The sequence below is a fragment of the Perognathus longimembris genome, chromosome 18 (genome assembly GCF_023159225.1).
Source record: "Perognathus longimembris pacificus isolate PPM17 chromosome 18, ASM2315922v1, whole genome shotgun sequence".
NCBI classification, from domain to species: Eukaryota; Metazoa; Chordata; class Mammalia; order Rodentia; family Heteromyidae; genus Perognathus; species Perognathus longimembris.
Window position 1 is genome coordinate 20,246,569 of NC_063178.1, and position 27,014 is coordinate 20,273,582.

General features: G+C 45.1%; 1 protein-coding gene across 1 annotated transcript in view; it reads left to right on the forward strand.

Moving 5' to 3' along the window:
* Nucleotides 1-2,126: 2,126 nt before the first annotated feature.
* The window catches only part of Mkx (mohawk homeobox), a 61,257-nt gene continuing 36,369 nt past the window's right edge, over nt 2,127-27,014 (forward strand). The window contains exons 1-4 of the mRNA XM_048367819.1: nt 2,127-2,314; nt 3,771-3,930; nt 12,259-12,412; nt 13,091-13,423. Of these exons, the coding sequence (XP_048223776.1) occupies nt 2,127-2,314; nt 3,771-3,930; nt 12,259-12,412; nt 13,091-13,423 (835 nt within the window). The remainder of the gene's footprint in view (nt 2,315-3,770; nt 3,931-12,258; nt 12,413-13,090; nt 13,424-27,014) is intronic.

Genomic DNA, 27,014 nt, shown 5'->3' on the forward strand with positions numbered 1-27,014 from the left:
GACAGCGTGGGGCCCGCGGCCCCGCCGCGCGTGGTGAGATTTCCGGCCCTCGGCTCGGCTAAGACGCCGGATTTGCACGGCAGCCGCTCAGCCCCCCGAGCCGCGGCCCCGAGTCCCAGGCCGCCGTCTCCGATTTCGCCCCCTCGGAAATAGCCCCGTTGGCGGGGCTCCGGCGAGGCCGGCCGGAGGATCGGGGGGGGGGGGGAGGATCGGCGGGGCCGGGGAGCTCCCCCCAGCGGGTCCCCGGCGGCGACTCCCCGGCGAGGGGGTTAACGGCAGCGCCCGGGGCCGACGGGCGCGGACGCTTCCTCCCCGCGCGCCCGGGAACCTGGATAGGGCGCCGGCAGGATGTTCGCCGGCTGGGCCGGGCAGTCCGGAAACATGAGAAGGCCCGGCTATTCCGGTTCCCGGGCCCCGCGCGCCCGTCCGGGTAAATAAAGCCGAGCGGCCGGCGGCGGCGGCGGGGAGCGCGCCGGAGCCCGCGCGGAGAGCATGCGGCGGGGATGGGAGCGCGCCTAGCCCCGGGGCGGGACAGCCAGCCGCCCCGCCGCCCGCCGCCCGCCCCGCCGCCACAGGTACGGCCCGCGGGGAGGGCGCCGCCGGGGCGCCCCGGGCTCGGGGGCGCACAGAAGGGGAACGGAGGCCGTGGGCACCCCGCGCGGGAGGCCCGGCGGGACCCCGGGGCCGCGGAGGACGGGGTCCCCGGTGCGCCGCAGCCACCCTAACCAAGCTCTGGGACCGGTGCCGCCTCCGGTGCCCGCGACCGTCCTGGGTGTGTCCCGGCCATCCACGCAGGGGAAATCCGAGGTGGCCGAGGCGCCCTGGGTCCCGCGGGAGGTCAGGGCTGGGGCCAAAGAGGGGCCGAGCCCGGGGGGGGGGGCCCACACCCCGAAAGCGCGCGCCCACGCACACCACCGGGCGCGCGGGTGTCAGAAGCAAGCCAGACTCCCTTGCGCGGGCGCGGGCGCGGGCGCTGACCCTTATCCACGTGGCCCGGGCACGCGCGGGCACGTACCTGCCTCGCGCCGCGCGGGGTCCCCGCCGCGGGGGCCGGAGGGCGTGGCGGGGGGCGTTGGCGTCGGGCCGTGTGCGTGCGTGTGCAAGGCGGGGGGGGGGGGGCGCTCGGCGCGGAGGTGGCGAGGGCCCCGCAGGTGTGCCCCGGCCGCGCGCGGGCCGCCCTGGAGGAGGAAGCTGCGGGCTTCCCCGCCCCGCGCGCTGCCCGCGGACCGCACTGCCTCCCGCTCCAGACCTCATCCCTCCCCAAGCCCGGGACGTGGAGTTGAGACCCAGGCTTGCACCCGCACGGGAGCGCGACTCTGCTGACACTTATCCGGGGGAGGGGGGGGGACCTGGGCGGGCGGGGGTCCCGGACCTGCCGGGAGGGACCCGGCGCCCTGGAGCGGGGCGGGCGTGCCGTAGATGCGGATGAGTTGTGCGGGGATGAAGTGCGGTACCTGCACTTTCCAGCCATCCAGCCCATCCCCAAGGTCCCCCGCCCCGGCCCTGACCCCGAGGGACTTTAGCCGGAGGGCTCAGGGGTCTCAGCCCAATCATCCAGGTCTGGGGGGTGGGGGGGAATACAAGGAGAAAAACCCTGAACCCGGGCGACCGGGGCTCACGACTCGGGGACGGCGGATACACTTGTCCCCCCCACCCCCCCACCCCCGGCGCGCAGGAGCCTCGGGTCTAACTTGCGGCCCCTCCGGCCCCGGGGTCCCCGGCGAGCGTCTCCCGGAGCCCCGGGGCTGGGTTGGGTGTTTTCCTTTGCTTCCGTGCGTAATTCTTCCTGGTTGGAGTTCCAGGGGGTAGAGTGGTTTGTGCAGTGGGGGGGGGGGGGGGGAGAGGGAGGAGGAGGGGGGAGGACGCGGTCGGCCAGGTGGGGACCAGCCGGGCGTTCCCAGTTCCGAAGCCCCGGTTCCGCTCCGCCCCCCCGGCCCCCCCCCCGGCGCGGCCGCCCCGCGCGTCCCGGCCCAGTTCAGGGCGCGGGGACCTGCGGAGGCCGGAGCGGTGCGAGCGGGTAACGTGATGCCCCTTGGTCCCCTAGAAGCCGAGCCCCGTCCCGGAGCCGCCGGCGGCCGGGCCCCGAGGCGCCGCGGCCGCGCCACGCGTCCCCGCCGGCCCGCACCATGAACACCCTGGTCTTCGACGAGCTCAGCGGCGCGGTGCTGTTTGAGGAGCGGAGCGCCGCGGAGCGGGAGCGGGGCGGCCGGGCCTTCGGCGGCGTCTTGGATCATCCGCACGCCCGCCCGGAGGTGGGCATTGCCGACGGCCCGCCCCTCAAGGACAACCTGGGGCTGCGACACCGGAGGACGGGGTGAGCGCACTCTCCCGGGGACCCTGCCCGCCGGCCGCCGCGGGGTGGCGGGCGCGGGGGGCGGCCGGGCGCGAGGACCTGGGGCTGGGGGTGGGAGGGGGTCCGAACCGCCGGGCGCACGGCTGAGGCTTTCGCTTCCTACCACGCCGGGCGGCCGCGGGGTCGCTTCTCGCCCGCCCCGAGCGCGGGGCCGCGCAGGATCCGGGCGCTGCGCCGTGGCCGGAGGAGCCCGGCCCGGGCCCCAGGTCGCCCCGGAGCCCCCCGCCGTGACCTCGCCGGCCTCCGGGTCCGGGACGCGGTGCTGGCGCGCTGGGATCCCGCTTGGAGAACGGGGCGCGCGCGCAGCTCGGCCAGGCCCGCGGCGAGCCCGGAGGGGAAGGCCGCGCGCGGACCCGCCGGCTCGGCTTAGCAGAGCTGGGGGGGGGGAGGGGGGCTGGGGGGGGGGCTGGAGCTGGCCAGGGGGGCCCGGGAGGTGATGGGCAGTGGGTGACCTGCGCGGTCCGAGTGGGTCCTCGGGGGAGGGAGGGGAGGGACGGCCGCCTGGGCCGCCTCCACCTGGAAGGTCGCGTCCGCCGCTTGGGGTGCGGTTAGTAACCTCCGGATTGGGGTTGGTGGAAATGTTACCGCCACTCGGTCCGGCTGGGATTGCTTTGCAGAGTGAGCGGAGACCCCGAGGCCCCGGGGCCGGGGCGCAGGCGCGCGGGCGGCCGCGGGCGACACCTCCCGGGGCCTCCCGGGAGCGCAGCGCCCGGCGCCGGGGCTCCAGGCTGGGCCAGGCTGCTTCCCGGGGCTTCCCACTCGACGCGATGATCGTCTCGCTTAGTGGGGAAAAGGCCCGGGGGGGGGGGGGGACTAAGATCTGCTCTCGTCTCCACGAAGCTTTCCTTTGGGAAAGGTCCTGGCCGTCCCGAGGGCGGGAGCACCGAGGGGGACCGTTTCCCGCGCGCCCACCGCTGGGAGTGTAGGGTGCCCCAGTGGCGTTCCCCCCAAAGAGCTTTGGGGAGGCGGCCGACCCAACCCCAGCCCGCCCCGCAGGCCGCGGCCCCTGGCGCGCGTGCGGTGGTCACGGGGAACACGGCGATCCAGATGTGCAGCTCGACGCGCAGGTTCCTTCCAGTGTCCTTTAACCCACTGCCCTCGCCTAAGGGGGCTCACGCCCCGAGCGCGCGGGGGTCCCGCGGTCCAGGAGACACCCGGCATCCCGCGCCGATTTACGACACGCACACAATTCCAGGGACACCCGGACACCCGTGGGGCTGTGCTCCCTCTGGTCTGTGCCCAACCTCTGGCCGGCTGAGGACGGGGCGCACCGCGGAATCGGAAGCCCCGGGGGCGCAGGGCGGGGCTTGGAGGCCGATCCCTCCCTTGCCCTCGACGGCAACCCCAGAGATAGGCCCTGGTGTGGAGGCCCCGGCCCTCTCTCACGGTGGCCTCCTCTTTCCCGGCGTCGTCCCAGGGCCCGGCAGAATGGCGGGAAGGTGAGACACAAGCGACAGGCCCTGCAGGACATGGCGCGGCCCCTCAAGCAGTGGCTGTACAAGCACCGTGACAACCCGTACCCCACCAAGACCGAGAAGATCCTCCTGGCCCTGGGCTCGCAGATGACGCTAGTGCAGGTAACCGGGGGCCCACGGAGGCCGCTCCCGGGACGGGGCGGGGAGGGGGAGGGCGCAGAGGCTTTGGCTGGGTGCTGGCCGGCCAGGCACCGGTGCAGAATTCTGCTTCAGGAGAAAGGTGTCCGAATGGCCTCTCTTCCCGACCTACCATTTCAAGGCACCCCGTCCTCCAGCCGGGAGGGGTTGCAAGCTGGGCCTTGAGGAGCGGTAGGTGAGCTTGTGAAAACACACATGGTTGCATCCCCCGCCCCCCAGAATTCTTTTGTAAACTTAATTTTATTGTCAAGGTGATGTGCAGAGGGGTGACAGTTCCATACCTAAGGGAGTGCATGCATTTCTTGTCAAACTTGTTACCTCCTCCGTCATCTTCCTTCCCCACGCCCAGAATTCTTGAGTCGGTGAATCTGGGGTTAGGTCAGTTATTTGCGTGGAACAAGTGTCCCAAGCCCTCCGGCAATGGAGACATGCTGACCCAGGACCTCGCTTTTCAGAACTTCAGCGGGACATATTGAAACCCTACATTAAAGCTCAAGGACAGAATAACACTCACAGTTACCATTATTAATAGAGGCAGGTGGGGAGATGGAAACGTAGGAAGTGTGTGTGTGTCCCAGAAGTAGCTGCAGATGGACTGACGAGTTTTCTCATCTCTTCATGCCATGTAGTACAATATTCTCTCCTTGTCTCTGTCTCTCCATCTCCCTCTCTCCCTCTCCCTTTCTAGTTCTGGGGCTTGAATGCAAGGCCTGCGTGCTTTCTAGCTTTTTTTACTCAAGGTTGGCACTCTACCACTTGAGCCATAGCTCCACTTCTGGCTTTTTGGCAGTTAGTTGGAGAGAAGAGACTCCCAGACATTCCTGCTCTGGCTGTCTTTTGTGATTCTCAGATCTCAGCATCCTGAGTAGCTAGGATTATAGGTTTGAGCCACTGGTACACAGTGAAAGTGGCTTTTTAAATGCAGAAAGAAAAGCAAACAAAGAAAGAAGAAGAAAGAACCATCCTATTAGCTGTAACTAACCCCAACTCTTGTTGTGGTTCCGGGTTTAAGGACAGGAGTCAGGATTCAGATCTCAGATGGTTGGGTTACATTGTCTAGTGTAGAAAGATGGTACAAGCCTGCTGCTTCCCTAATGAACACACACTATATTTTACGTTTTTATGCGTTCCCATCTTGGGGCTTTAACTCAAGGTCTGGGCAATGTCCCTAGGCTTTTTTGCTCAAGGCTAGTGCTCTATCACTTGAGCCATGGTTCCACTTATGGCTTTTATAGTACTTAATTGGGGATAAGAATCTCAAGGGTTTCCTTGCCTAGTCTTGCTGTGAACCATCTCAGATCTCAGCCTCCTTAGTAGCTAGAATCACAAGCTCTAACTTCTTTGAGCATGATTTTATTTGCCATTTCCCAAACTTGGTAATGTATAGACATTATTATCAACACTTTACTGATGGTATACCCAAGGTAAATGGAAAGGGCAGAGTAGGCCTGGAAATAAAAACTAACAATAATAATAAAACCTAGTGTTTTCTCCATTAGACCGCAGTGTTCATTAATAAGTATGGTGGTATGAACTTTTACACCCACGGCTAAAGAGATATATTAAGAAAAGAGAAGGAGCAGGGTGGGCTGCATATTTTATATTGTAGTAGAAATTTCAGAAATATACGTTATAGTTAATTGCACAAATTATTGCATTTGGGAAATTTTGTACACTCCATTAAATTTATAGTAAGGGGTTTGCTTTTATATCTGCTTAAGATAAAACTATGATCTTTGCAATGATTTACAAATGTTGTTGCTAAGTGAATTACTACAATTAGGAAAATTTGACACAAAAATAAATACATAGTCCCCAATTTCAGTTAAAACAGGCATGCTATTTATTTTGAACACATACTAATTTATAGGGTTATTTGAATATTTAACAGTGATGTCACCAACAAAACATTACATTATTTTGGTTGATTATATGGTTTTATATTTAATGCTTGTCATGTTTGTACATAAAGTAAAACATTGGCATATTTTAGAACATTTAAAAATTATGGAAAGTAACACTTGTTATGAGGAGAGACATAAATTGTGTTTTTCTTTTGGGTGGTATTGGAGTTTGAATTCAAAGCTTGGAGTTTGCTTGGCTGGCACTCTACCACCAGCCTGAAATATTTAAATTTTCATGCAGTAGTTTTGCTGAGCTACAAACACAAGTAGTTAACATTTCAATACAGAATTAACTTTGAATGCAAATGAGAATTGCTTTTGCTTTTGGAGCTTGTTAAAGTTATTACGTTTTTCTAATTTATGTGAGTTTTTATTTAAACTCCTTTTCTTCCTATGGCACTAGTTCTCAAAAGATAAAAAGGCATAAAATACCTTGTTTTTTAATGAGATGAAGATTATTACCATACTTATAAAAGTGAAACCAGTATGACAATGATTTCCAAATTTTACTGTAAATGATGTTGTTTGTTTAAGCTTCAATGTGATAAATGGGAAAAATTGAAATATATATATAGGATAACTAAGGAAAGTACATCAAATATAGTTATTTTCAGCTAAGCATAATGGTATGTCTATGTAAAAATATACATATATTGCATGTACCTATGTATAAATGCACACATCTGTCTATTTTGATATGTAGAGGTTTGTAAAAGTCAAACATAAATTAGATATCCAAAGCAAATTCTAGCTGTATGGAACATTGCATAAATTATGGAAATATTTTATCCTTCTGGAGAAAAATATATAAAGCTGTGATCTAAGTAAAGCTTTTGATCCCTGGAAATTAATGAGTCAGATTCTCCCTGTGAATAAGCTTCTCCTATGGAGCCAGACTTCTAGAGCAAGCAATCATGTGTGATGCATGGAGTTTTACCCGTGGCCTGGTGCTTTCCATATGCTGAACTGCCCATATGGGTTTTCAGAGAGTAGCTTTGTTTAGGATAATAGCAGGATAATCAGCACATAGATTCCAGGATGCCTAACAATTGAAGAATGCCTTGAACCCTAAGATAGTCTAGTTTGAAAACCCATCATATTGTAGGGAATATGCAGAAAATAGTTTATTATGTTTTACGCTGCATGATAGTTCTGTAAAACCAGCTACAAGTATAGCTCATTTTAGTTTCAAAATGTCTGAATGGATGCCATATAGCCATGTCTGTAAGCAAATAAGGATTCTCTCATTTACTTCTGTCTGTGCATTTCCTGTTGCCTGTAGTTCTCCTAGCTCCTGTTTCTCATGGTTTAGATTAACAAGTTGTCAGTGCAACTGTTTTATTTCTCAACAGCAGCACAAAAATACCTTATATTGGGGGAATTTATTTTACGCTTAAAACTTTCCTTGTGGTTATGTCTCAGATTTTGCGTACCAGGTAATTTGACCTTCCTTTGCTAGGTAGAAACCACCCCATGAAGCCTAGAAATAAAAAAGATAGGGTCATTTTTTTTACAGCTTTGAAAGCTATTTTTTTTCTGATAAATACAAACTCTGTGGACGTTAATCAACACTTGCTTTCTGTCATCCTTGGAAAATGAAACCAAAAGGAAAGTTAGACAGCTTTTACTTCTTTCTGTCATCTCAGTTGGGAGTGTGTCCTAATTTACTAGACGTATGTGTGTGGCTCTCCCCTGCATTACCAATCTCACATTTTCTAAATAGAATAATGAGTGGGTTTTTTTTTATAGAATTAACAGGAAGTTGGTTTCTGTGTGTGCATGCTTTAATTAGATGAGTGTGTGCATACATGCACACCCGTGCAGTCCAGGAGGCTTGAACTCAGGGCATGAGCTCTATCCCTGAGCTTTCTTTACTCAAGGCTAGTGTTCTACCAATTAAGCCACAGTTATATTTCTGGCATTTTGAGTGGCTAATTAGAGAGAAGTGCCTCGTGGGCTCTTGTGCTCAGGCTGGATTCCAATCGCCATTCTAAGATCTGAGCCTCCTGAGTAGCAGCTAGGATGGTAGGCAGGAACCACCAGCACCCAGCTCTGATTTGATTTTAACCCACCCAAATAGTCTTCCATGGTTGATTTTTATTGGCTGTTGTTCAAACATTATAACCATCAACCAAATAGAAAAGACTTTGCTGTATAATAACACATCGTAGTATAGGATTGGAGTTGTGTGTTATTGCAAGATAGGCAGCTTACCAAGGAATAACGACTGGACTTCCTCCTCCTGTAAAAGAAGCTCTAAACTCCTGTGCCTTGTGCTGCTGGCCAGGTCGCTGTGGGCAAAAACTAAAGTGTTACAAGATCGCTACCCCTATTCAGCGAGAGCTCTGTTATATCTGGGCGTTAGGCTCTCCTGCTGAGTAAGTCCATCTTTAACAATGGCAAGGCTGCATTCATACATATGTTAAATGTTCAACAGAGTCTGAGATTGGCTTTTAGACATTAATTCGCATGTTATTCTACTTAGTATAGAAATGAAGTAGTCAATATTTCAGCCGAATAATCCAGAATAGGTTTGTTAATTCAGTGTGTTGGACAGATGTTGTTTTATTCTTCAGGGTTCGTTACAAATATAATGATTGATCTGTCAATGTGATGAATGCAAACACTTTGGTGTAAGTTGTATGAAAATGACTTAGCATTCTCTTCCAACTTCTAGATATTTAGCATTCTAAATATCCACCATAAAATATACAGCTTTCAAAGCATTTGGCTTGGCATTAACATGGTGTTCTAGAATCTACCTTTGATAAGGAGGCCTTTTTGTGTGCAAAATATAACTTGAAGAGAATACGAAAGGCATCCTGAAGGAATCCATAGTAGATGAAAGTTAAAACTTGAACTGGTATTTTTACCTTCAGTGTGATATAGGGTTTGCATTCATCAATCAGAAAATTATGCAAATGTAAGTTATGCAAATTAATTTACCAGTGTTTTGTCTGCTGCTGCCTGCTGGCTGCGGTGCAGCCTCAGACTGAGGCTGAGATCTGGGGATTAGGGTTCAAAGCTAGCCTGAGCAGGAAAGTCTGTGGGACTCACCTATAGTTAACCATCAAAAGGCTGGAAGTAGAGCTGTGGGTGGATCACCAGTCACCAACCAAAAAAACTCAGAGACAGCATTGAGACATTGAGTTCAAGCCCCTGTACCCGTACAAAAAAAAATAAAAATAAAAATTAACTAATTACTAATAAATGCCTCAGACTGTATCCAGGTGTTGGATTGTACAGTAAACGTATGGCAATAAAATACTGGCAATGTAGATACATTAGCAGATTGGGTGTCAGTCTAATTTATGAAATTAGTTTTGAAATAGATGGTGGTCAATATCAACAAAACCTTGCCTGAAAAATCTCCTCATAGGTTCCTATTTTAATATGTCAAGAACTGTGAGTATATAAAACATTGAAAGGGATATGACCCCTGTTTATGAATGGTTAATTAACCCCCCCCCCATGACATTTAGAGGGCTCCTGTTTATGTGCACTAGAACTGTAGTGTTCTAATGCTTTCTAAGTTAGAAGACCATTCTGTTTTCACCACATAAACATTGTTAGGCATCTTGGAGTTTTACACTATATTATTATGTGGGTACAGTATAAGTTAGATACACTTAAGATTAGTTACTAGTTAGCCAATTACATTTGAATTATGTGCTATTTACTCAAGAAAGCAAGAAAAAACTACTGGGATAATACTCAATGTACGTGTGTGAAAATGGAGCTAAGTAAGCGAAGGGGGTGAATGAATGGGGAGGGGGTGAATGAGATGGGGAAACTGACGAAAGGGGAGGACATGGATCGAGATGCACTGTACTCATAAATGGACCCACTGAACCAAAACCCCTCTGTGCAATTACTTAGGGATCATGAAAAAATGTCTTGGAGATGGGTTTTTCTGACATAGGAGTCATACTGACATAGGGGAAGTTGCAGTTGTCCTAGGTGTGAGAGGAACAAAGGTGAACACACTGCAATCTGACTGCTAGAGCAAGCCGTGGTACGCGCAGGGCCGGTCTGGACCAGCCTCGGGGACTTCACACTGATAGGGGACAGCTTGAGCTGCACTGGCACGTTTCAGTTCTTACAGGTGGCGGGGACACCAGAAACCCGTCTTGAGGATCAAACCCAGTCCCTGGTACATGCCAAGCAATTCCCTCTCACACTGAGCTACACCTCAAACATAACCGAAGCCAAAAGATCTATAGGTCAAATAATAGAGGACTGGACTAGCAGGCCTCGGGTTCAATACCCAGTACTGGAAACTAAGTAGAAAATATGTAAATAAGTAAGAAATGAATGAAAACATAAATAAATTAAAAAGTCATTTAGGTGTCGGTGGCTCGGGCTTGTAATCCTAGCTACTCAGGAGGCCAAGATCTGAGAATTATGGTTTGAAGCCAGCCTGGGCAGACAAACCTAAGAGATTCTGGTCTTCAATTAACCAGTCAAAAGCTGGGAGTGGAGATGTGGCTTAGGCAGTAAAGCATCAGCCTTGAGTGAAAAAGCCAAACAAGAACGTGAAGCCCCCATGCCTAAGCCCCCATATCTGCACAGAGAAGAGAAGAAGTTAAGTAATTAAAAAATGATGCAGGCACGCTTGAATTGGATGCCATTGTTTTGAACATCCACTTAAGAGCACAGAATGGAGGGAGAGACTTTTAAAAGTGGCGCGATAGATACGCAGTTCCTGCTTAGCAGTCATGCGGATTGGATGAACAGTTCAGCAGCGAGTTGGAGAAAGGTAGTCAGGGAAGACCAGGTGCGTTGTGTCTCCATCCTGAACAACCACTTATGTATCCCAGTTATTCATGGCTAGTTGTTGATGTGATTGGGTGGGGCCATTTTCCAAGGGTGCAGGGGACCAAGCTAACCCCCCACCCCCCGACACTCAGTACCACCGCCAATATACAGCAGCTACACGGAATGTATTTGTTGAGTGAGTAGCCCTGTCTGCGTGCAGAAGGTGGAAAGACAGAGGCAGACGTCTCCGTGCCTCATAGGAATCTATGCTCAGCGTGACAGGCAGAGACTCTGAGGAAGAATAAGGTTTAGGAGGGGAGGGGGCTCTGGTGAGATACGATGTCATCACACCCAAAGGTCAACAGGACAGTTCCTGTCTTAGGATGGAAGGGATGAATATTGACTGTGTGTGGAAAAACTACCATGGATTACCATAGGGACGGGGAAAAAGAAAACGGGCTTTTGCTTTGTTTTTTTTTGTTTTTTTTTGTTTTGGCCAGTCCTGGGCCTTGGACTCAGGGCCTGAGCACTGTCCCTGGCTTCTTTTTGCTCAAGGCTAGCACTCTGCCACTTAAGCCACAGCGCCGCTTCTGGCCGTTTTCTGTATATGTGGTGCTGGGGAATCAAACCCAGGGCCTCGTGTATCCGAGGCAGGCACTCCTGCCACTAGGCTATATCCCCAGCCCCTTTTGCTTTGTTTTAAAAAGGTACAATTCACCACCATTTCATGCAATCGTTATGACTTGATTGTCGTGTGCAAAATGTGTATTTTTAGCCTAACTCTAAAAAAAGAAAGAAAGAAAAGAAAGTTCTAGTGAAAACATTGACACAAACTATTGTAGCAATCTGGGGCCATGTAAAGGAACAAATCGGGGGCTGGGAAGAGGGAAGGTTTCATTCTTTTCCCATGGTTCGCTTCCAGCTTTTGGATGGTCAATTGGAGATCGGAAGCTCACAGACTTTCCTGCCCAGGCTGACTTCACATGGTAACCCTCAGATCTCAGCATCCCGAGGAGCTAGGAATGTGAGCCCCTGGTACCTGGCTACCTGTACGTCATCCTGACATCTCAGAGTAGCCAATCTTCCAAGCAAGCACATCACCTCATTCTCAGCAAGTTACAGCCTGATTGTTCAACTAGTGCTTCCCTTCTCCTGGATACACACTTTGATAGCATAAGGTCATCCTTATCTCTGTCTTCCTTGTAGACACCCTGGGGGAATGTACTTATCCTCCTACCTCAGGCTCCTGCATAGCTGAGACTATAAGCCCGCACCACCATACCCGGCTTCATTTTATTTTAATGCCTTGTGTGCCATTTGTCACACTTTTTTTTTGTTACCTTAGCTATGTCTGTACTCTCTTAAGTCTCTGGCTAGACTTCTCACTAAACTTTTTAATCATCAGGCCTTTTTATGTTCCTTCCTCCCAGATGTAGAAAGAAGTGTGAAGAACTGTAGTAGTGTTTCGCATGGTAAAGGAATGAACCAATATGAACCTCTCAAACCATTATGTCCTAAGACTAATTAATGATCAAAGATGCGGAGAGAGGCTTACATCATTTATGAGAAAGCACTTGCATAAGGGATCGTGCTTTAATATTTTCTTAATGAAAAAAAAATGCCGTTTTAGGTCTCAAATTGGTTTGCTAATGCAAGACGCCGGCTTAAGAATACTGTTCGGCAGCCGGATTTAAGCTGGGCCTTGAGAATCAAGTTGTATAACAAGTACGTTCAAGGAAACGCAGAGCGCCTCAGCATTAGTAGCGACGATTCCTGCTCTGAAGGTGGGTGAAGACTTCTGTTTTGCTATCTTTGCTTTGCCTTTGTGAGAAGGATATCTCCTCAATTGCGGGTTTTAAGGTGAACCCTAAGAAACATTCTAGTGCCCAAACTGCCCTGTACATTGCCTGAGGTCACTCTGTTTTTTACAATCCTATGTTTATATCAGCAGAATTCTGTATTATATTTCATATCAACAGAACGACGGCTGTTTCCGCTTGATTATAAACCTATCTTGTCAGAAAAACATATCCTGGGGAAGTCATTAACATTAAAATATTAGCTTAGATTGGGAGGATTGAGGTTCAGAGCCAGTTCTGGCAGAAAGTCTGCAAACGTCCATCTCAATGGACAAATTTGTCCCCTTCAATTAGCAAATAGCTGGACTGGAGGTATGGTTTCCCGGAATAGATTGCCCACAGAGCAAGGAAATTAAGTACATGTAAAGCAGTAAAGATCAAACTCTGGTACTGGAAACAAAGCAAAACAAAACAGGTACGGAGAAAGTACAGAGATGGTGATTGCTTTCCTTTGCCTAAGAGGTAATCTTGTTTGTCGATGATAATTCTACACATTGCATGTGTTCTTTGTTTACCTGTATTTTTAATGAATGCATGTGATCACTGAACAATTGGGGAACAGTACATTCAAGTGTATCTTCGTGGTATATTTTTCCCCCTTAGATGGGGAAAACCCTCCAAGAAACCACATGAAGGAAGGAGGCTACAGCGCTCCCGTTCACCCTGTGATGAAAAGCGAGAGCTCGGTCATCAAAGCTGGAGGGAGGCCGGAGTCGCGGGCCCCGGAGGACTACGTGGCCCCTCCCAAGTACAAGAGCAGCTTGCTGAACCGTTACCTTAACGACTCTTTGAGACATGTCATGGCCACAAACACTGCTATGATGGGGAAAACAAGGCAAAGAAACCATTCGGGGTCATTTAGCTCCAACGAATTTGAGGAAGAACTGGTGTCGCCATCGTCATCGGAAACGGAAGGCAACTTTGTCTATCGCACAGGTAAGTGTGTGGCTTTTTTTGTTGCTGTTTTTGCAATGGCTGTGATAACTTGTATCGAGGAGGTATAAAAAAAATTCACTGGATTGTTCATCCCTTGCTCATAATTCAGTTTTAAAGCTTTTGCTTCTTTTTGTAAGTTTCTTTTAAAATGTGTTTATGTATTTTCTTATTTTTATTTTTTGTCACGTTTGAGTAGTTGTATAATAGAGTTTCATTTTTAATCGATGATATGTTAGGAGATGACAGTCTTCTTAGAGATAACAGGGATTTTCAATGTTTATAATAATAAATATAAGCTTTAATTCTTTGTGTGTATGTGTGCCAGTCCTGAGGCTTGAACTCAGAGCCTAGGTATTTTTCCTGAGCTTTTGTGCTCAAGGCTAGTGCTCTACCACTTTGTGCCATAGCTGAACTTTTGTCCTTTTGGTGGATAATCAGAGATAAGAGTCTCCCAGACCTTCTTACTTGGGCTGGCTTTGACTCATGACCCTGAGATCTCAGCTTCCTGGGTAACTAGGATTATAGGTGTGAACCACTGGCACTGGGCTGAAGTTTTTGGTTTTTGTCCTCTTTTTAAAAAAATATTGTAAAGGTGATGAACAGAGGAATTACAGTTACATAAGTTAAGAAGTACATTTCTTTTTAAACACCATTATCGCCTCCTTTATTTTCTCCCACTAACCACTCCCCACAAGTTTTCATTCGTGAGACAATTTTTAATCATAATGACGGCAATGTTTAGAAGAGGCTATATGGCCTTTATTTAATGGAATAACTTACGATGGAAGAACGTTCTGGATTTTAGCCAATTGTGTATAGACTTCATATTTATTCCATCTTTTCTCTTATATGCTTTGATAGTTAATAGTGACGCGAAGTGAAAACAAATTCACATGAATACCAGGCTTTTTTTTCGAGAGAGAAAATATAGGTCTGGTTTCAATTGCATTAGAAATTTTACTTTCATTCCTGGAAAGCAATAGCTTTGAAATTTTTACATTCACCCCAGAAACACTGACTCCATTTCTACCTCTCTAAAACATTTGTATGGAATAGCAGGTTTGATTAAAAAAAAAATTCCTCTCTCGACTTCGGCTCCCAGGGAGATTTCCTTCTAAGAAGTGTTGGAGCAAGTAGCTTTAGAATAAGGGACACGTGTGACCTAAACCTGTTGTAGTAGAGGCTGAATTCTGAAAACGCCAACAAAATGAGCTTTAGTGTTAGAGCTGGAAACAACATCAGAAAGCATTCAGTCCAAACCTATTGAGTCATGCCTAAGAAAACCTAGACCAAGAACACATAGGCGCTATTCTTCACCTGAAGGTCCAGTGGGACCAGCAGGGAGAGGCCGGAAAAGCCTTCCAATCCAGGCAGCTGGGGATGTGACTGTCCTACCACAGCCAATCAGTAACCCGATAGTTAGGATGACATCAGATACCACACGGTCGATTCCATACTCCATCCTCTCCATACGGAGGAACGCAGCAAGTACGGGAACAGTAGGGGTTTGGGAAAGAATCCACATGCGGAATATTGAAAAGGATATTCACATGATTTCTCAAGATACCACATTTTCAAGTGTCTACAAACGTAACGAAGGTTCTTTTATCTATCAAGACTTAGAGCAAGTGTCAGCACAGTCTTTGAGAATTAAATCAACCCCATTTTCTGTTGGTATGTCTACTCTCTACATTATGTATATTAAAAAAACAAACCTCCAAGCCTTCAGAAATATAAGGACATCTAACAGGGCATAGCTGGATCCAGGAAGAAGTAAGAATAAAAGTCCTGTCGGCAAATAGAAGCTACATAATGAATGAGTAGCTAAGGTGAGAGCTAGGTTGAGAACATAGGAGCTTTATGAATTCTCTCTCAGACAGAGAAAAAGAAACCAGGCCATTCAAATACAAATGACTGGGAGAAGAATAAAAATAGTTTTTCAAAGATGAAAGGAAAAGCTGAAAACAAGCAACTAAATCAAAACTTGACTCTGAAAGCAGTAATAAAATTAACAAGCAAAATGAGCACAAATGGATGTTGGAAATAACAAAGGAGGTATTGCAACCCATGCAGTCACTAAAACTGATTTAAGAATAGGAAGTCACATTGATTGACAGCATACTATATGTAAATATATATATAATAAATTAATTGGTATTAATCACACAGATAAATTGCACATTCATAGTGAAGAAATATTTTAAATGACCAATCACTCAGGAAAAAGTCAGGCTTTTAGTAAATCCAAGACCAGAAAACATGACTTCATCCATCCACTGACTTTTCAACTTTTTCCAAATCTTTGAAGACATAATTAATTCCCAGGTTCAGTGCGTTTTTTAGGACATATAAAATTACAGGAAGTTGCTCAGTTTTCATAAATGTAAATGTTATCCTAATCTCAAACAAGACTAAGCATAAAAACCATAATTTTTATGATACTGTTATGAAAGAATATGAGCAATATTTGTGAAGTAGCAGTAAATGGAAAACAGTTCAAATTATGGACATGAAAGACACAATTATGGAAATACCAATGTATTTAAACAAAACCAGCAAAGTCTTCTGGGAAAAATGGAATTAATCTTAGAGAGCCAGGTTAACCGGCAATTGATAATTTAACAATAATTTTCCTTGTAAATGTCTTGCTGTTGCAAATAAAAACAAAGTCACATGCCTATAGAATGTACCAGTATGTCGAGTCTCCTGAGAAAATGCATGCTTTTTTCAAAGGCAACAAAATATGAAGTCAGGAAGAATTAGCCTGTCTTCAATGGATGCCTTGCAAAGTTAAATATCTGGGCTGTTTATTTTTATTAAAGCATTCCAAATGCAGTTGGTCCATATTAAAGACTATTTATTTGCCAAGTTCTATTTTAAAATAAAAGCCTTTTTTTAAAAGTTATACAACCAATGAGAAAGCAACTTGGACATGCAAAATTCTGTTTGGTTTTTTTTTTTCTTTTCATGCATGTGTATAAACTTAAAAAGAACAGTCTGGATTTTTTTAAACTTTATTTTTAGAGACGGAGAATTAAGAAAGCCAGTGATGGCCTAAAAATGACCTGTTAGGTTTCAGACCAAACAATGAATGAATGTCTTGTCTTCTGGGGACACAGGGTGACAACATGTACCAGAGATGGCATGCTTTTATAAATAAGAAGGCAGCAGACTAAGAAATACTTTCTGATCAACTGTTATGGTTGTGTTTGGCATTCTGGCTCATTCTGAATTCCTTCAGTTCCTTCAATTTAGATCTTTCTTTCCACACTAAATAGAAATTTTCTAACCCTGCTATTGGCTCATGCCATTATCCTTACTGTGCTTATTAGTAGAAAAATTTTAACTTGAACTGTTTTAAGAGAATTATTTATTCTTTTTCCTTATAGATGTCCAAAGAGGTTACATTAGTCTGACATGCCAATTTAGAGCACAAGTATATTGATAATTTTTAAACAGAATATCTCTAAGTGCACTTTGTTCATTTATCTTTGTTAAGATATTTTATCCATCCATTTTAGTACGAGTTGCCACCTAAGAATGCATTTTATTAAATATGAAGAATTAAGAGAAAGAAAGTTAACATGTGGAAGGATAGTGAATCATTGACCTTTATTTCACTTATCACATCTTTGGAGAATTATTCAATAGCAATCCTAATTCAGGATATTATTAGGAACTATCATCTCAGACAAACATACTTCTTGTAGACCTTTCTTCTCTGTAGTCTTCAGTCTTTGGCCTAATGCTAGGGTATGCAAAGCCCACAATAAATATTGATTGATACATTTCTGACAGTAGTAGTTATTATGACACACATCTGATCAGAATCTCTATAAAGTCATTGCTTCTAAATACAATTTAGGGCAGTAACATTCAAGGAATTAGATATATCATTCAGTCTGTCCATGCACCATGTTTGATTAAATAGTCATTTTCAGATGTTTGATGGAATGAATTCCCATTGGAAACTGACAGCCGGGCCTCTGGCGTCTGCGTGGTCTGAGGTGTCAGGTCAGGATAAGGCTCCACTCGTCATGTCTGTTCTGTTCCTGTTCCCCTTCCTCATTTTCTCCAGGTGAGACCATCCATGTTACTGTACAGACTGAGCTCTCAATGGGATCTTTTGAATGTGCATTTGAGTCTCTGTACTGGACTGGACTGACTCTGTAGAAAGGACAGACATTTCTAAGAATTAAACTGATAGTGAGCAATCAAGCAGACCTTGAAATAAAATATGTAGATTTTTATCTTTCTGCTTGGGTTGATGACATGTCCTCATGAGTGTGTGTGTGTGTGTGTGTGTGTGTGTGTGTGTGTGTGTCTCAGCTAAAAAAAAAACAGCTACCAAGTGGCTAAAACACTCAAGAGGTTATTGTCTGAGCCTGGCTGCCAGAACATAATTCACAAATGGAAGCTGCTCTCTAGGGGCTGAATATTTAAATGTCATGTTGTTAAACTGGCATAATTAGACACCTCTGTAACCAACACATATAGGCAGATGGGGCCTATTTTTTGTGTTAGTGTGAATTCATCAGGCCAGCTTCCCTTCTGCTTGACTGAGGGATGTCCCTGAAGAAATAGAGATTTTGAAGAAGAGTAGAACAAGCTATTTATTTAGAACAGGGGACACTTTGGGAGCTGGGATCTGTTTGGACTGCCTGCTATGGTTGGAGAGAAAGTGAGATGCGGGGAGGCACCTGGGTTAATAAAGAAGAAAGAAGAACTACTTCCTAGTAGAAAATGCATGAGGATGGGAAAGTCCAACTGCCATTTCTAATCATTCTTTGCTGGCTAATGATGACCCTCAGAAGGAGATGTTCTTGTCTTCCTTACTCTTTCTGCATGCTTTTACATTTACATTGGTATCAGTATTAAAATCTCAGTGTGTTCATGATTCACCACACCATTGCTCAGCCCGGGATTTCATCTCAGCTGATAGCATAGTTTCTCTGGAGAAATACACCCTGGGTTCTAAACAGATGGAACAAATACTCCTCGGGACCCGTCCTTTTGCCCCAGATCTGCTCTCACTTGTATTCATTCATAGACTGTTAGAGATCATTTTTTTTTCTTTTTTAGTGTCCATCCTGTGCTTCAATTCATGGCCTTGGCACTACCCCTCAGCTTAGTCCCTCAAGAGTGACCCTCTCCACTTGAGCTACAGCTTTGCTTCTGCTCTGGTGATTCATTGCAAATGAGAATCTCATGAACTTTGTTGCCGGGCTGGCTTTGAACCGTGATTCTCACATTTCATCCTCCTGAGTAGCTAGTCACTATTACCTGCCTATAGAATATTTGGAAGAACCAGCCCATGCTGGAGGCTGGCTACAGTCCTGAGCTTTGTGCTAGGCCACTCACCAATGAAATAGACTGGAAGAGCTGAAGAAAGCTTTTAGAAGGATATCTTTTTTGTTGTGTGCTTGTTTTGGGTCAGTCTTGGGACTTGAACTCAAGGCCTGGACACTATCCTTGAGCTTTTTTGCTCAAGGCCAATGCTCTACCACATTGAGCCACGACACCACTTTCTGTTTTCCCCAGGCTCAAAGGAGATAAGAGTCTCATGCATTTTTCTGCCCAGGCTGGCTTTGAACTGCGGTCCTCAGACCTCAGCCCCCTGAGTAGCTAGAATTACACCTGTGAGACACCAGTACCTGTCAAGCACCTTTTGAACAGTGAACAGTCACTTCTGATCGCCCTGTGGCAGCAACTTCAGGTTTTGTGTTTGGAAAATAGATTAAAGCAACTGGGTATGAACTCAAGAGGGGTTGTGGGAAGGAGGGCTGGGACTGGATCATGCACACTAGGTTTCTTTTGGGATCTTGTTGATTAGTGAGTCTACCTTGGGTCCTGTTTTCTTATTTTAGTTCCCTTTTTGATGTGTCTCTTTCTTGTTTCTTAGCAAAAAAAAAAATTAAGCCTCACCATTCTGGATTGTTCTAAACATTCTTTTCCTGGCAGGCAACTCTTGACACCCATTGGTAAAAAAAAAAAAATTATAAAATCCTCTATCATCAAGCCAGCTAGTGGCATTTAAAGGACACTTGCAAGATAATCCAGTTTCTCGTCTTGTACTGACTTATCAGCTGCCATCTGGGAATGAGGTGTTCCACACAAATGAACTTTCCAGATAGCAAACATTTCAGCAGCCATTTAAAAATAAGAGAATTTTATTTTTGATCCCTGAATCTACCAAGTTCAACAGTGCTGCTGGGATACACTTTCAGAACCAGTTTAATGTCAGTCACAGGTAGCTCAAACCTGTCACCCTAACTACCCAGGAGGCTGAGATCTGAGGGTCACGATTTGAAGCCAGCCTGGGCAGGGAGGTCTGTGAAACACTTCCAACTTGTCCCTAAAACTTTTGAGTAAAAGCCAAGGTCTTCTCAGTAGTCTCTGAAAGAAGGAACTTCCCTAGCGACTTGTTTCAAAGCAGTAGTCTTTTAAATGAAATGTATTGAACGTTTGCCCCATAGGGATGTGTTAGATGACTCGAGACATATAAAACCTGAAGCACTACTTTGAACACTGTAGATTCTGAATAAATATTTGGTGATGGTGGCAGGACATATTTATATAGATCCTGAAATTCAAAGCCATGTGATTTTGACAATAACATTTACTACATAGATTTTCTTAAGAAATCTAAGTGGAATTAAACCAATGTTCTCACTCATCGTGAAGAACTGAGAGATTGATGGCCAACTGTGTGTGTGTGTGTGTGTGTGTGTGTGTGTGTGTGAGAGAGAGAGAGAGAGAGAGAGATGATTGAGAGACACAGAGAGAACCAGAGACACACAGGGAAAGACAGAGTCCAAGACACACAGAAACAGAGTCAGAAAGACAGAGAAAAACCACACAGAGAGACAAAGACAAAGAGCGAGAATAGGAGGATTGAAAGAGAGAAGGAATATAAATATTGATAGCCTGAGCAGTTGTTCGATCTCCGCCCCCCCCCCTTTGGAGGGGGCAATGGTGGCCTTTTCACTAATTTTTCTGTTGCTTGACATCAAGTTAGAGCTTAGAAAAGCTTAAAAATAGGGTCTGGGAATATGGCCTAGTGGCAAGAGTGCTTGCCTTGCATACATGAAGCCCTGAGTTCAATTCCCCAGCACCACATATACAGAAAACAGCCAGAAGTGTCGCTGTGGCTCAAGTGGCAGAGTGCTAGCCTTGAGCAAAAAGAAGCCAGGGACAGTGCTCAGGCCCTGAGTCCAAGGCCCAGGACTGGCCAAAAAAAAAAAAAAAAAAAAAAAGGAAAGGAAAGAAAGAAAGAAAAGCTAAAAATAGATACTGATTCTTTCAGTCTCAAACAAAAACATAGCATCAAAGCACAAGGCAGCTAGTTTAAAAAGGCACAAGATTTGCTTTTTAGAGCTGTGTTGGATCTGGGTATTTCTGTCCTCTTACGGTCTAAGGAAGGTAGCAACACTGAGGTCACTTCTGTCTGGACGTTATGGTCTGCAATACACATTCCTCATCTCCCTTTGGTACTGATTTCCACGTCTTGTATGTATCCAAAGTCCTTATAGCCCTAAAATTGGGTTATATTAATTCAGTTTTATAGTCTTTCTAGCACCTAATTTGGTTTCTTTCACATATTTGCAACATAAATAGTGCTTAAGTGAATGAGTTAGTGTTTTAACTAGTCTGTCTGTTCTTTAAATCATGTAAGACACTTTAGTACACACAGGTATATGTTGATCTATTTCTGTCAATATAAGACCAAAATAAAAGTCCTGAATAAACTTAAAATTTTTAAGAAGGAAAATGCAACATTAAAAGGAAAAAAAGCCAGGTATGGATACCTCACATCTGTAATCCTAGCGTCTCAGGAGGCTGAGATCTGACAATCATAGTTTGAAGCCAGCCTGAGCAGGAAAGTCCATGAGATTTCAATTTCCAATTAGTCAACAAAAAGCCAGAGGTTGACCTGTGTCTCTAGTGGTAGAAAGCTATCCTTGACTGAAAAAGTTAAGGGACAATACCCAGGCTCTGAGTTCAAGGCCCAATACTGGGACACACACACACACACACACACACGGAAGGGAAGGGAAGGGAAGGGAGAATTAAACAGAATGAAGCGGAAGATAATGAAATGTTTAAGAGGCTACAAAATAAAATTAAATTTTAAGTATAAGAGAGAAATTCAGATTGGAAAAAAAAAATCTACCAGAGAAGAAAAGATAAAATGAGTAAACCAAGTGCCATCCTCATCTCACTATACAGCCACACTGGTGAATCTTGAAGAACAAGTTTGGACCCTCTCCGTCTCCTGCCACAGGGACTTCCAGACTTCATGAGAATCCTGAGATAAGTTTTGACTCTTTAAGAATAGCTTGGACTGGACGCAGTTCACATCTGTAATTTTAGCTACTCAGGAGACTGAGGTCTGAGGATCTCGGTTCAAAGCCAGACCAGGCAAGAAAGTCTGTGAGACTCTTATTTTCAATTAACCACCAAAAACAAAAAACAAAAAAAACCAAATAAACCAGGAAGTAGAGCTGTGGCTCTCCTAACTCTGCCAGTTTCCGCAAAAAAAAAAAAAAACCAGCTCAAAGACAGTGCCCAGGTCCTGAATTCAAGGCCCACAACCAACTGAATAACAAACAAACAAAAAGCCACAGAAAGACAAAAGGACAGCTTGGAACTGAGAATACAGCTCCGTGGTAGATCAGTTGTCTAGGATGTGCAATCTCACCAAAGGATACAGTTTGTATAGAAATCTTACACTTTCTCTTTTCTGTGTAAGAGTAGAGATCTCAGACATTTCACATGTTTGCTTGCAAAGTTGCCTGACGTCAGTCTTTGCTTCCACACAGCAGTGCTCTGAATTTTGGCCTTGTTCTTCTACTGGTGTTCATTAGCAAGCCCGGTGCAAGTGACTTTCTGATTCTCAATGCACTTCAGTCTTGCAACAGCAGCCAGACGCATGGCAGAAGAGCTTGCTCGTGTCCCTGTATTTAAGACTGTGTCAATGTTTCCATTAAAAGACTTTTTTCATTCCCTGGGGCTTCTAAATAGGTCATAAAAATTCAAGCCAAACTCAAAGCTGGCATAAAAGAGTCCTTTTTCTTCTCTGTATAAGGAATATAAGTGTATAACTTCTATGTTTAGTTAAGTTTGTAAATTCTTTATACACTAACGAGACCAAATAAGATGGATTGACACCTCTGTAGCCTGAAACGAAGAGGATGTGAGAAAGCTTTTACTATGAAATGAAACCTTCTACTTAATGAACTTGAACGTGCTTTTTCTTCCCTTGTTTATTTCTCCTCTTCCATCTTCCTTTTTGCTCAGTTACAGTTAGTTTTCCTTTTTATTGCCCCTCCTGTTGTTTCTAAAATTAAACAGGCATTTTTCTATGTCAAAATTCGTCTTGTCACTGCTAACTGGAGTATTACTTGGAATAATCATGTGTTTTCCTCTAGTCATGAATTTTGGAACTTTTCAATTTTAGAGTATCTTGTGTTCTTGTTTTCTATGATAAATGGTTGCATGGATAATTAGGAGCTTTGAGGAAATAAGAAAGGTAATAAACTTGTCTACTGCTGCCCAATTTCTTTGAGAGACTTTGATTTTTTTTTCTTTTCAGTTTAAATGAAAGATGACATATTTGACAGTTGTATAATGAACCTTTTTGCCTTTTCACTGGCAGCTTTGTACCTAATTTTTCTCAATTTGCTGGTTCTAAAAGAGAAAAAATAATCAGGGATGTTTGCAAATCCAGTGGCCAGTTTTTCAAAGGTCTTTCAATTCAGTCCCTGCGTTCACAGATAAAGAAATTGCTTAAAATTTGAGAAAAAAAAAAAAAAGAGAAAAAAAAAGAAATTGCTTTATGCTCTGCTCCAGGCACTGTAGAGTGGTATTTGGATATAACTCACTTAGTTGCTTGGAAATGCGATTCTGGTGTTTGGTACAATAAGTCTGATTATTTTCTATTTCTTGCCAAATTTAAGCACTTAGTTGACTATTATCAAAATGTACTTATTAATTCTAGGATAGGTGTTTGTGTGCATTTCTCACAATTTCTAATCCAGTGTTTTAAGTTGCATGATGATAACCATGGGGTATTTGGTCAAAATCCTTTATGAAACAGGATTCCTAATAGTTGCTACTGGTAGGCAAAGGCCTCTTGCGGGGGGAGAGAGAGAGAGAGAGAGTGTTAGTAGTAGCCATAATTACCACTGTAGTAGAAATAGAACACATTCGCTTTGGAAAATGACTAAAGCTCATCCCTGGAGACAGCAAAGTCCTTGGAGGGAAGTGGGTTGAGATGAGATGATTGGAGTTGAACAGCCTCTCCAGGGAAATCAACTTGGAGAAGGATTCATTCCGTTTTGAGCAATGCCATGCTCACCGGCTACTCCAAGACTTGAGTCTTCCCATCAGAAGTGAGCCAGGCATTATCTTTCCGTAGCCCAGTAGGATGAAGCAAAGCAGTCTACTTGAGGTGTTGCAGGTGGAATTCGTTTGTAGTAGTTCCTCTGTTCAAGCATCTAGTGAGAAACAAACTCAAAGCACTGACTTCACTATCTTGTGGATTTCCTGTGTTAACTATGGGCACTATAGCCTTGATGTTCTTAAGAGAACATTGTTTGTCCGAACTTCTGTATTTCAGACAGGATTAGAAGTACCTCTTGTCTACTGACTTTGAGGCAATTTTTCTTTTTCTGTATTAGGACTTGAACTCAGGGGTTTTGTGCTCTCATTTGGCTTTTTTGCTCAGAGCTTGAATTCTACATTTTGAGCCAGATATCCATTTCCAGCTTTTGGCTGGTTAATTAGATACAAGAGTGATGAAGTTTTGTCTGCCTAGCTGTGTTTGAATGAGGATTTTCAGATCTCAGCCTCCTGAATATCTAAAATTATGGTCATGATCCACCAGCCCCCAGTTTGGGACCATTTTTTTTATACAATGATGTACATATCTTGTGGAGAGACTATATATACACACACATTCATTTATTCATCACAAAACAAAATTTGTCTTTGATCAGTTCGCATTTAATTGAAGATAACAAGATCTTTTTCAGTAATGATTCAGAGAGGAATGTTTTGGTAACATAAAATTCAAACATACACACACGCAGTGACACACACACACACACACACGCACACACACACACACACACACACACACACACACACCAGAGTAAAATGAAACCTTTGAAACCACTGAAAGGTGTTCAGAGACAGCCATTCATACAGTGAGATTTCCAAGAAACAGTTTGCTCTTTGAGTTTTCCCCCCACACAGCTGCCTGTGTGTTCAGAACTGGTTGTCCTTTAGTAGCGCCAGACGCAGATTGCGATGGACAAAGCTCAGTATGGCAGAGACATTTTCAAGTAAGAATGCCCTGTTCTGCCAAGACTGTCATTATGACACTGAAATGTACCCTTTCGCTAAGGGCCAAAATTCAGAGGCTATCCTTCCAGTTTCTACACTGATTTAGACAGCAGATGCATTAAAAGGGCAAGTGGTATTTAGGATCATTTGTCACATGGCTTCAAGGCAAGAGGATGGTTGGCTGGCATGACCAAGAATTCCTTAAATGTTACTGGGTCTTACATTTCTAAGTGTAAAATTCCTAGCCAGAGGTCACTTGGTGCCAAGTACCTTTGCTATGATGTCTTAGCCTACGCCTCCACTTAACTGCTAGTTAGAAGCCAAAGTTGAGTGATATTGTTGCGTTCCACAATCTCTTATTGTTTTGGTTGCGTTTGTGTGTGCTATAGATTTTGCTTATGTTAGAATTCCCTTCAGCGCTGCTGAATCTGTCCATTTCCATGAAGAAATTTTTACAACCTTGTCTGTAATGCAGTTGGTTTTTTTTTTATGTTTCCTGCATTTATTTTTGTTTTAGACTTCTTTTTTGCAATACTGAAGTTTCTGTTGTTGTTTTGTTTTAAAATATTATTGTTTTGTTTTTATCTATAAATAGTTGGTTTAGGCTTTTAAGAAATATACCACTGAGAAAAATATTCTCATAACTCATAGAGCCCCCAGTTGATCTAACCTGTACACGTTTCTTTACATTTAGGAGGTTTCTTTTAAATGCATACATTTTTCTTAAAGTGTATTTAGAAAAGTATAAACATAAATCATCTGGAATAGTAATTCCCAACAATCTTGAGCGGCATTTGAAGCATATTGCATGGTTACTATGATTGAAATAGTAAAATTTGGTTTATGGTTACAATAACTTTCCTCTCATTAGGAGAAATCCAAAAAGTGAAAGCTCAACTTTATGATTTCATGACAAATTACCAACTCCTAAATACCGTTCCTAATCGTCGCTCCCTGACACACACGCAGACTTGGTGCAGTGCCGAGAGGAAGCTTGGAGAAGCAGCATCCTGCACCTGGTCACCCTGGGCTCTTTTATCTCTCTCACCTGCCCTTCTGTTACTTTCATCAAAATAATAGTATTAGAGACCCAAAGGGAGGCTCCCTTGAAGCGCTGTAAGCTCCATCTGTGTTTTGACGACTGTAGTTAAATTTCTTCTGTTTCAATTTGGGTTTAGGGAAAGATTTTCTCTCCATCCTCCTAACCTGGCAAAAACATGATCAGGCTAGCCACCGGCAATTCTAATATGAAAAGAGTAGAGCGCAATCCCTTAGGTAAGGATCTCTGTGTGTTCAACCAAAACTGCTACCAATCAGATTTGTGCTCCAGGGCAAGTCCCTTTATTAACCAGGATGGCCGTTCCTGAAAGGTGTGTGTCCAACCTGGGCTTGAGTGAAAAACACAGGAAACCTCCAAGCTTCCAGAATGTCATGGATAACTGCACATCATATGATCTTTATGAGGAACCAAACGTGGCTCTAAGAAACAAGACAGGGACACAGCAAAGGACCATTGGGGACCCTGGTGGCAGTGAACCTCCATAATAGTTCATTTCTAGGCAGTGCAACCTGCCTAGAGTGGGTGTCGGGTCGCACATTTAGGCGGGTTAGGACACAGAAAGAAGCTGAATCTATTGTCCTGTGTTATGTGTCATTTTGGAAGATCTGTAGAGAAGTGTACTTCTCTAATATCGGAATGTTTTTATTATTTCAATTGTATAGGATATAATCTACTTAACATTTATTTTTGTCAATTATATAAAGTAATGATTGGACTTCTATTTTCCCTCAAATGGACAGACAATTGTCTCAACAAGATTAACTGTATGCTTCTGCCATTGCTTGCTGCCAGTCACCATGCCGACTCTGTTACCTATAATGTTCATTTCTAGACTCGATTGTATTCCAGAAAAATCTCGTCTTTGTTTTGGGACTTGAACTAAAGGCCTGGTGTTGTCCCTTAGCTTTTTTGTTTAAGGCTGGTACTTTACCACCTGCGCTACAGGCCCACTTTTTGCTGGCTAATTGGAGATGACAGTCTCACAGACTTTCCTGCTTGGGCTGGCTTCAAACTATGGTCCTTACATCTCAGCCTCCTAGATAGCTAAGATCACCACCACAAGCCACAGATATCTGGACCAGCAAATGTATTCTTCTAGCAGTGTACCATTTTTTGGTGAATGTGAATTCCTTGTACATCTGTACATGAGAGTATTCATTCACTTTCAGTGTTATCGAAATA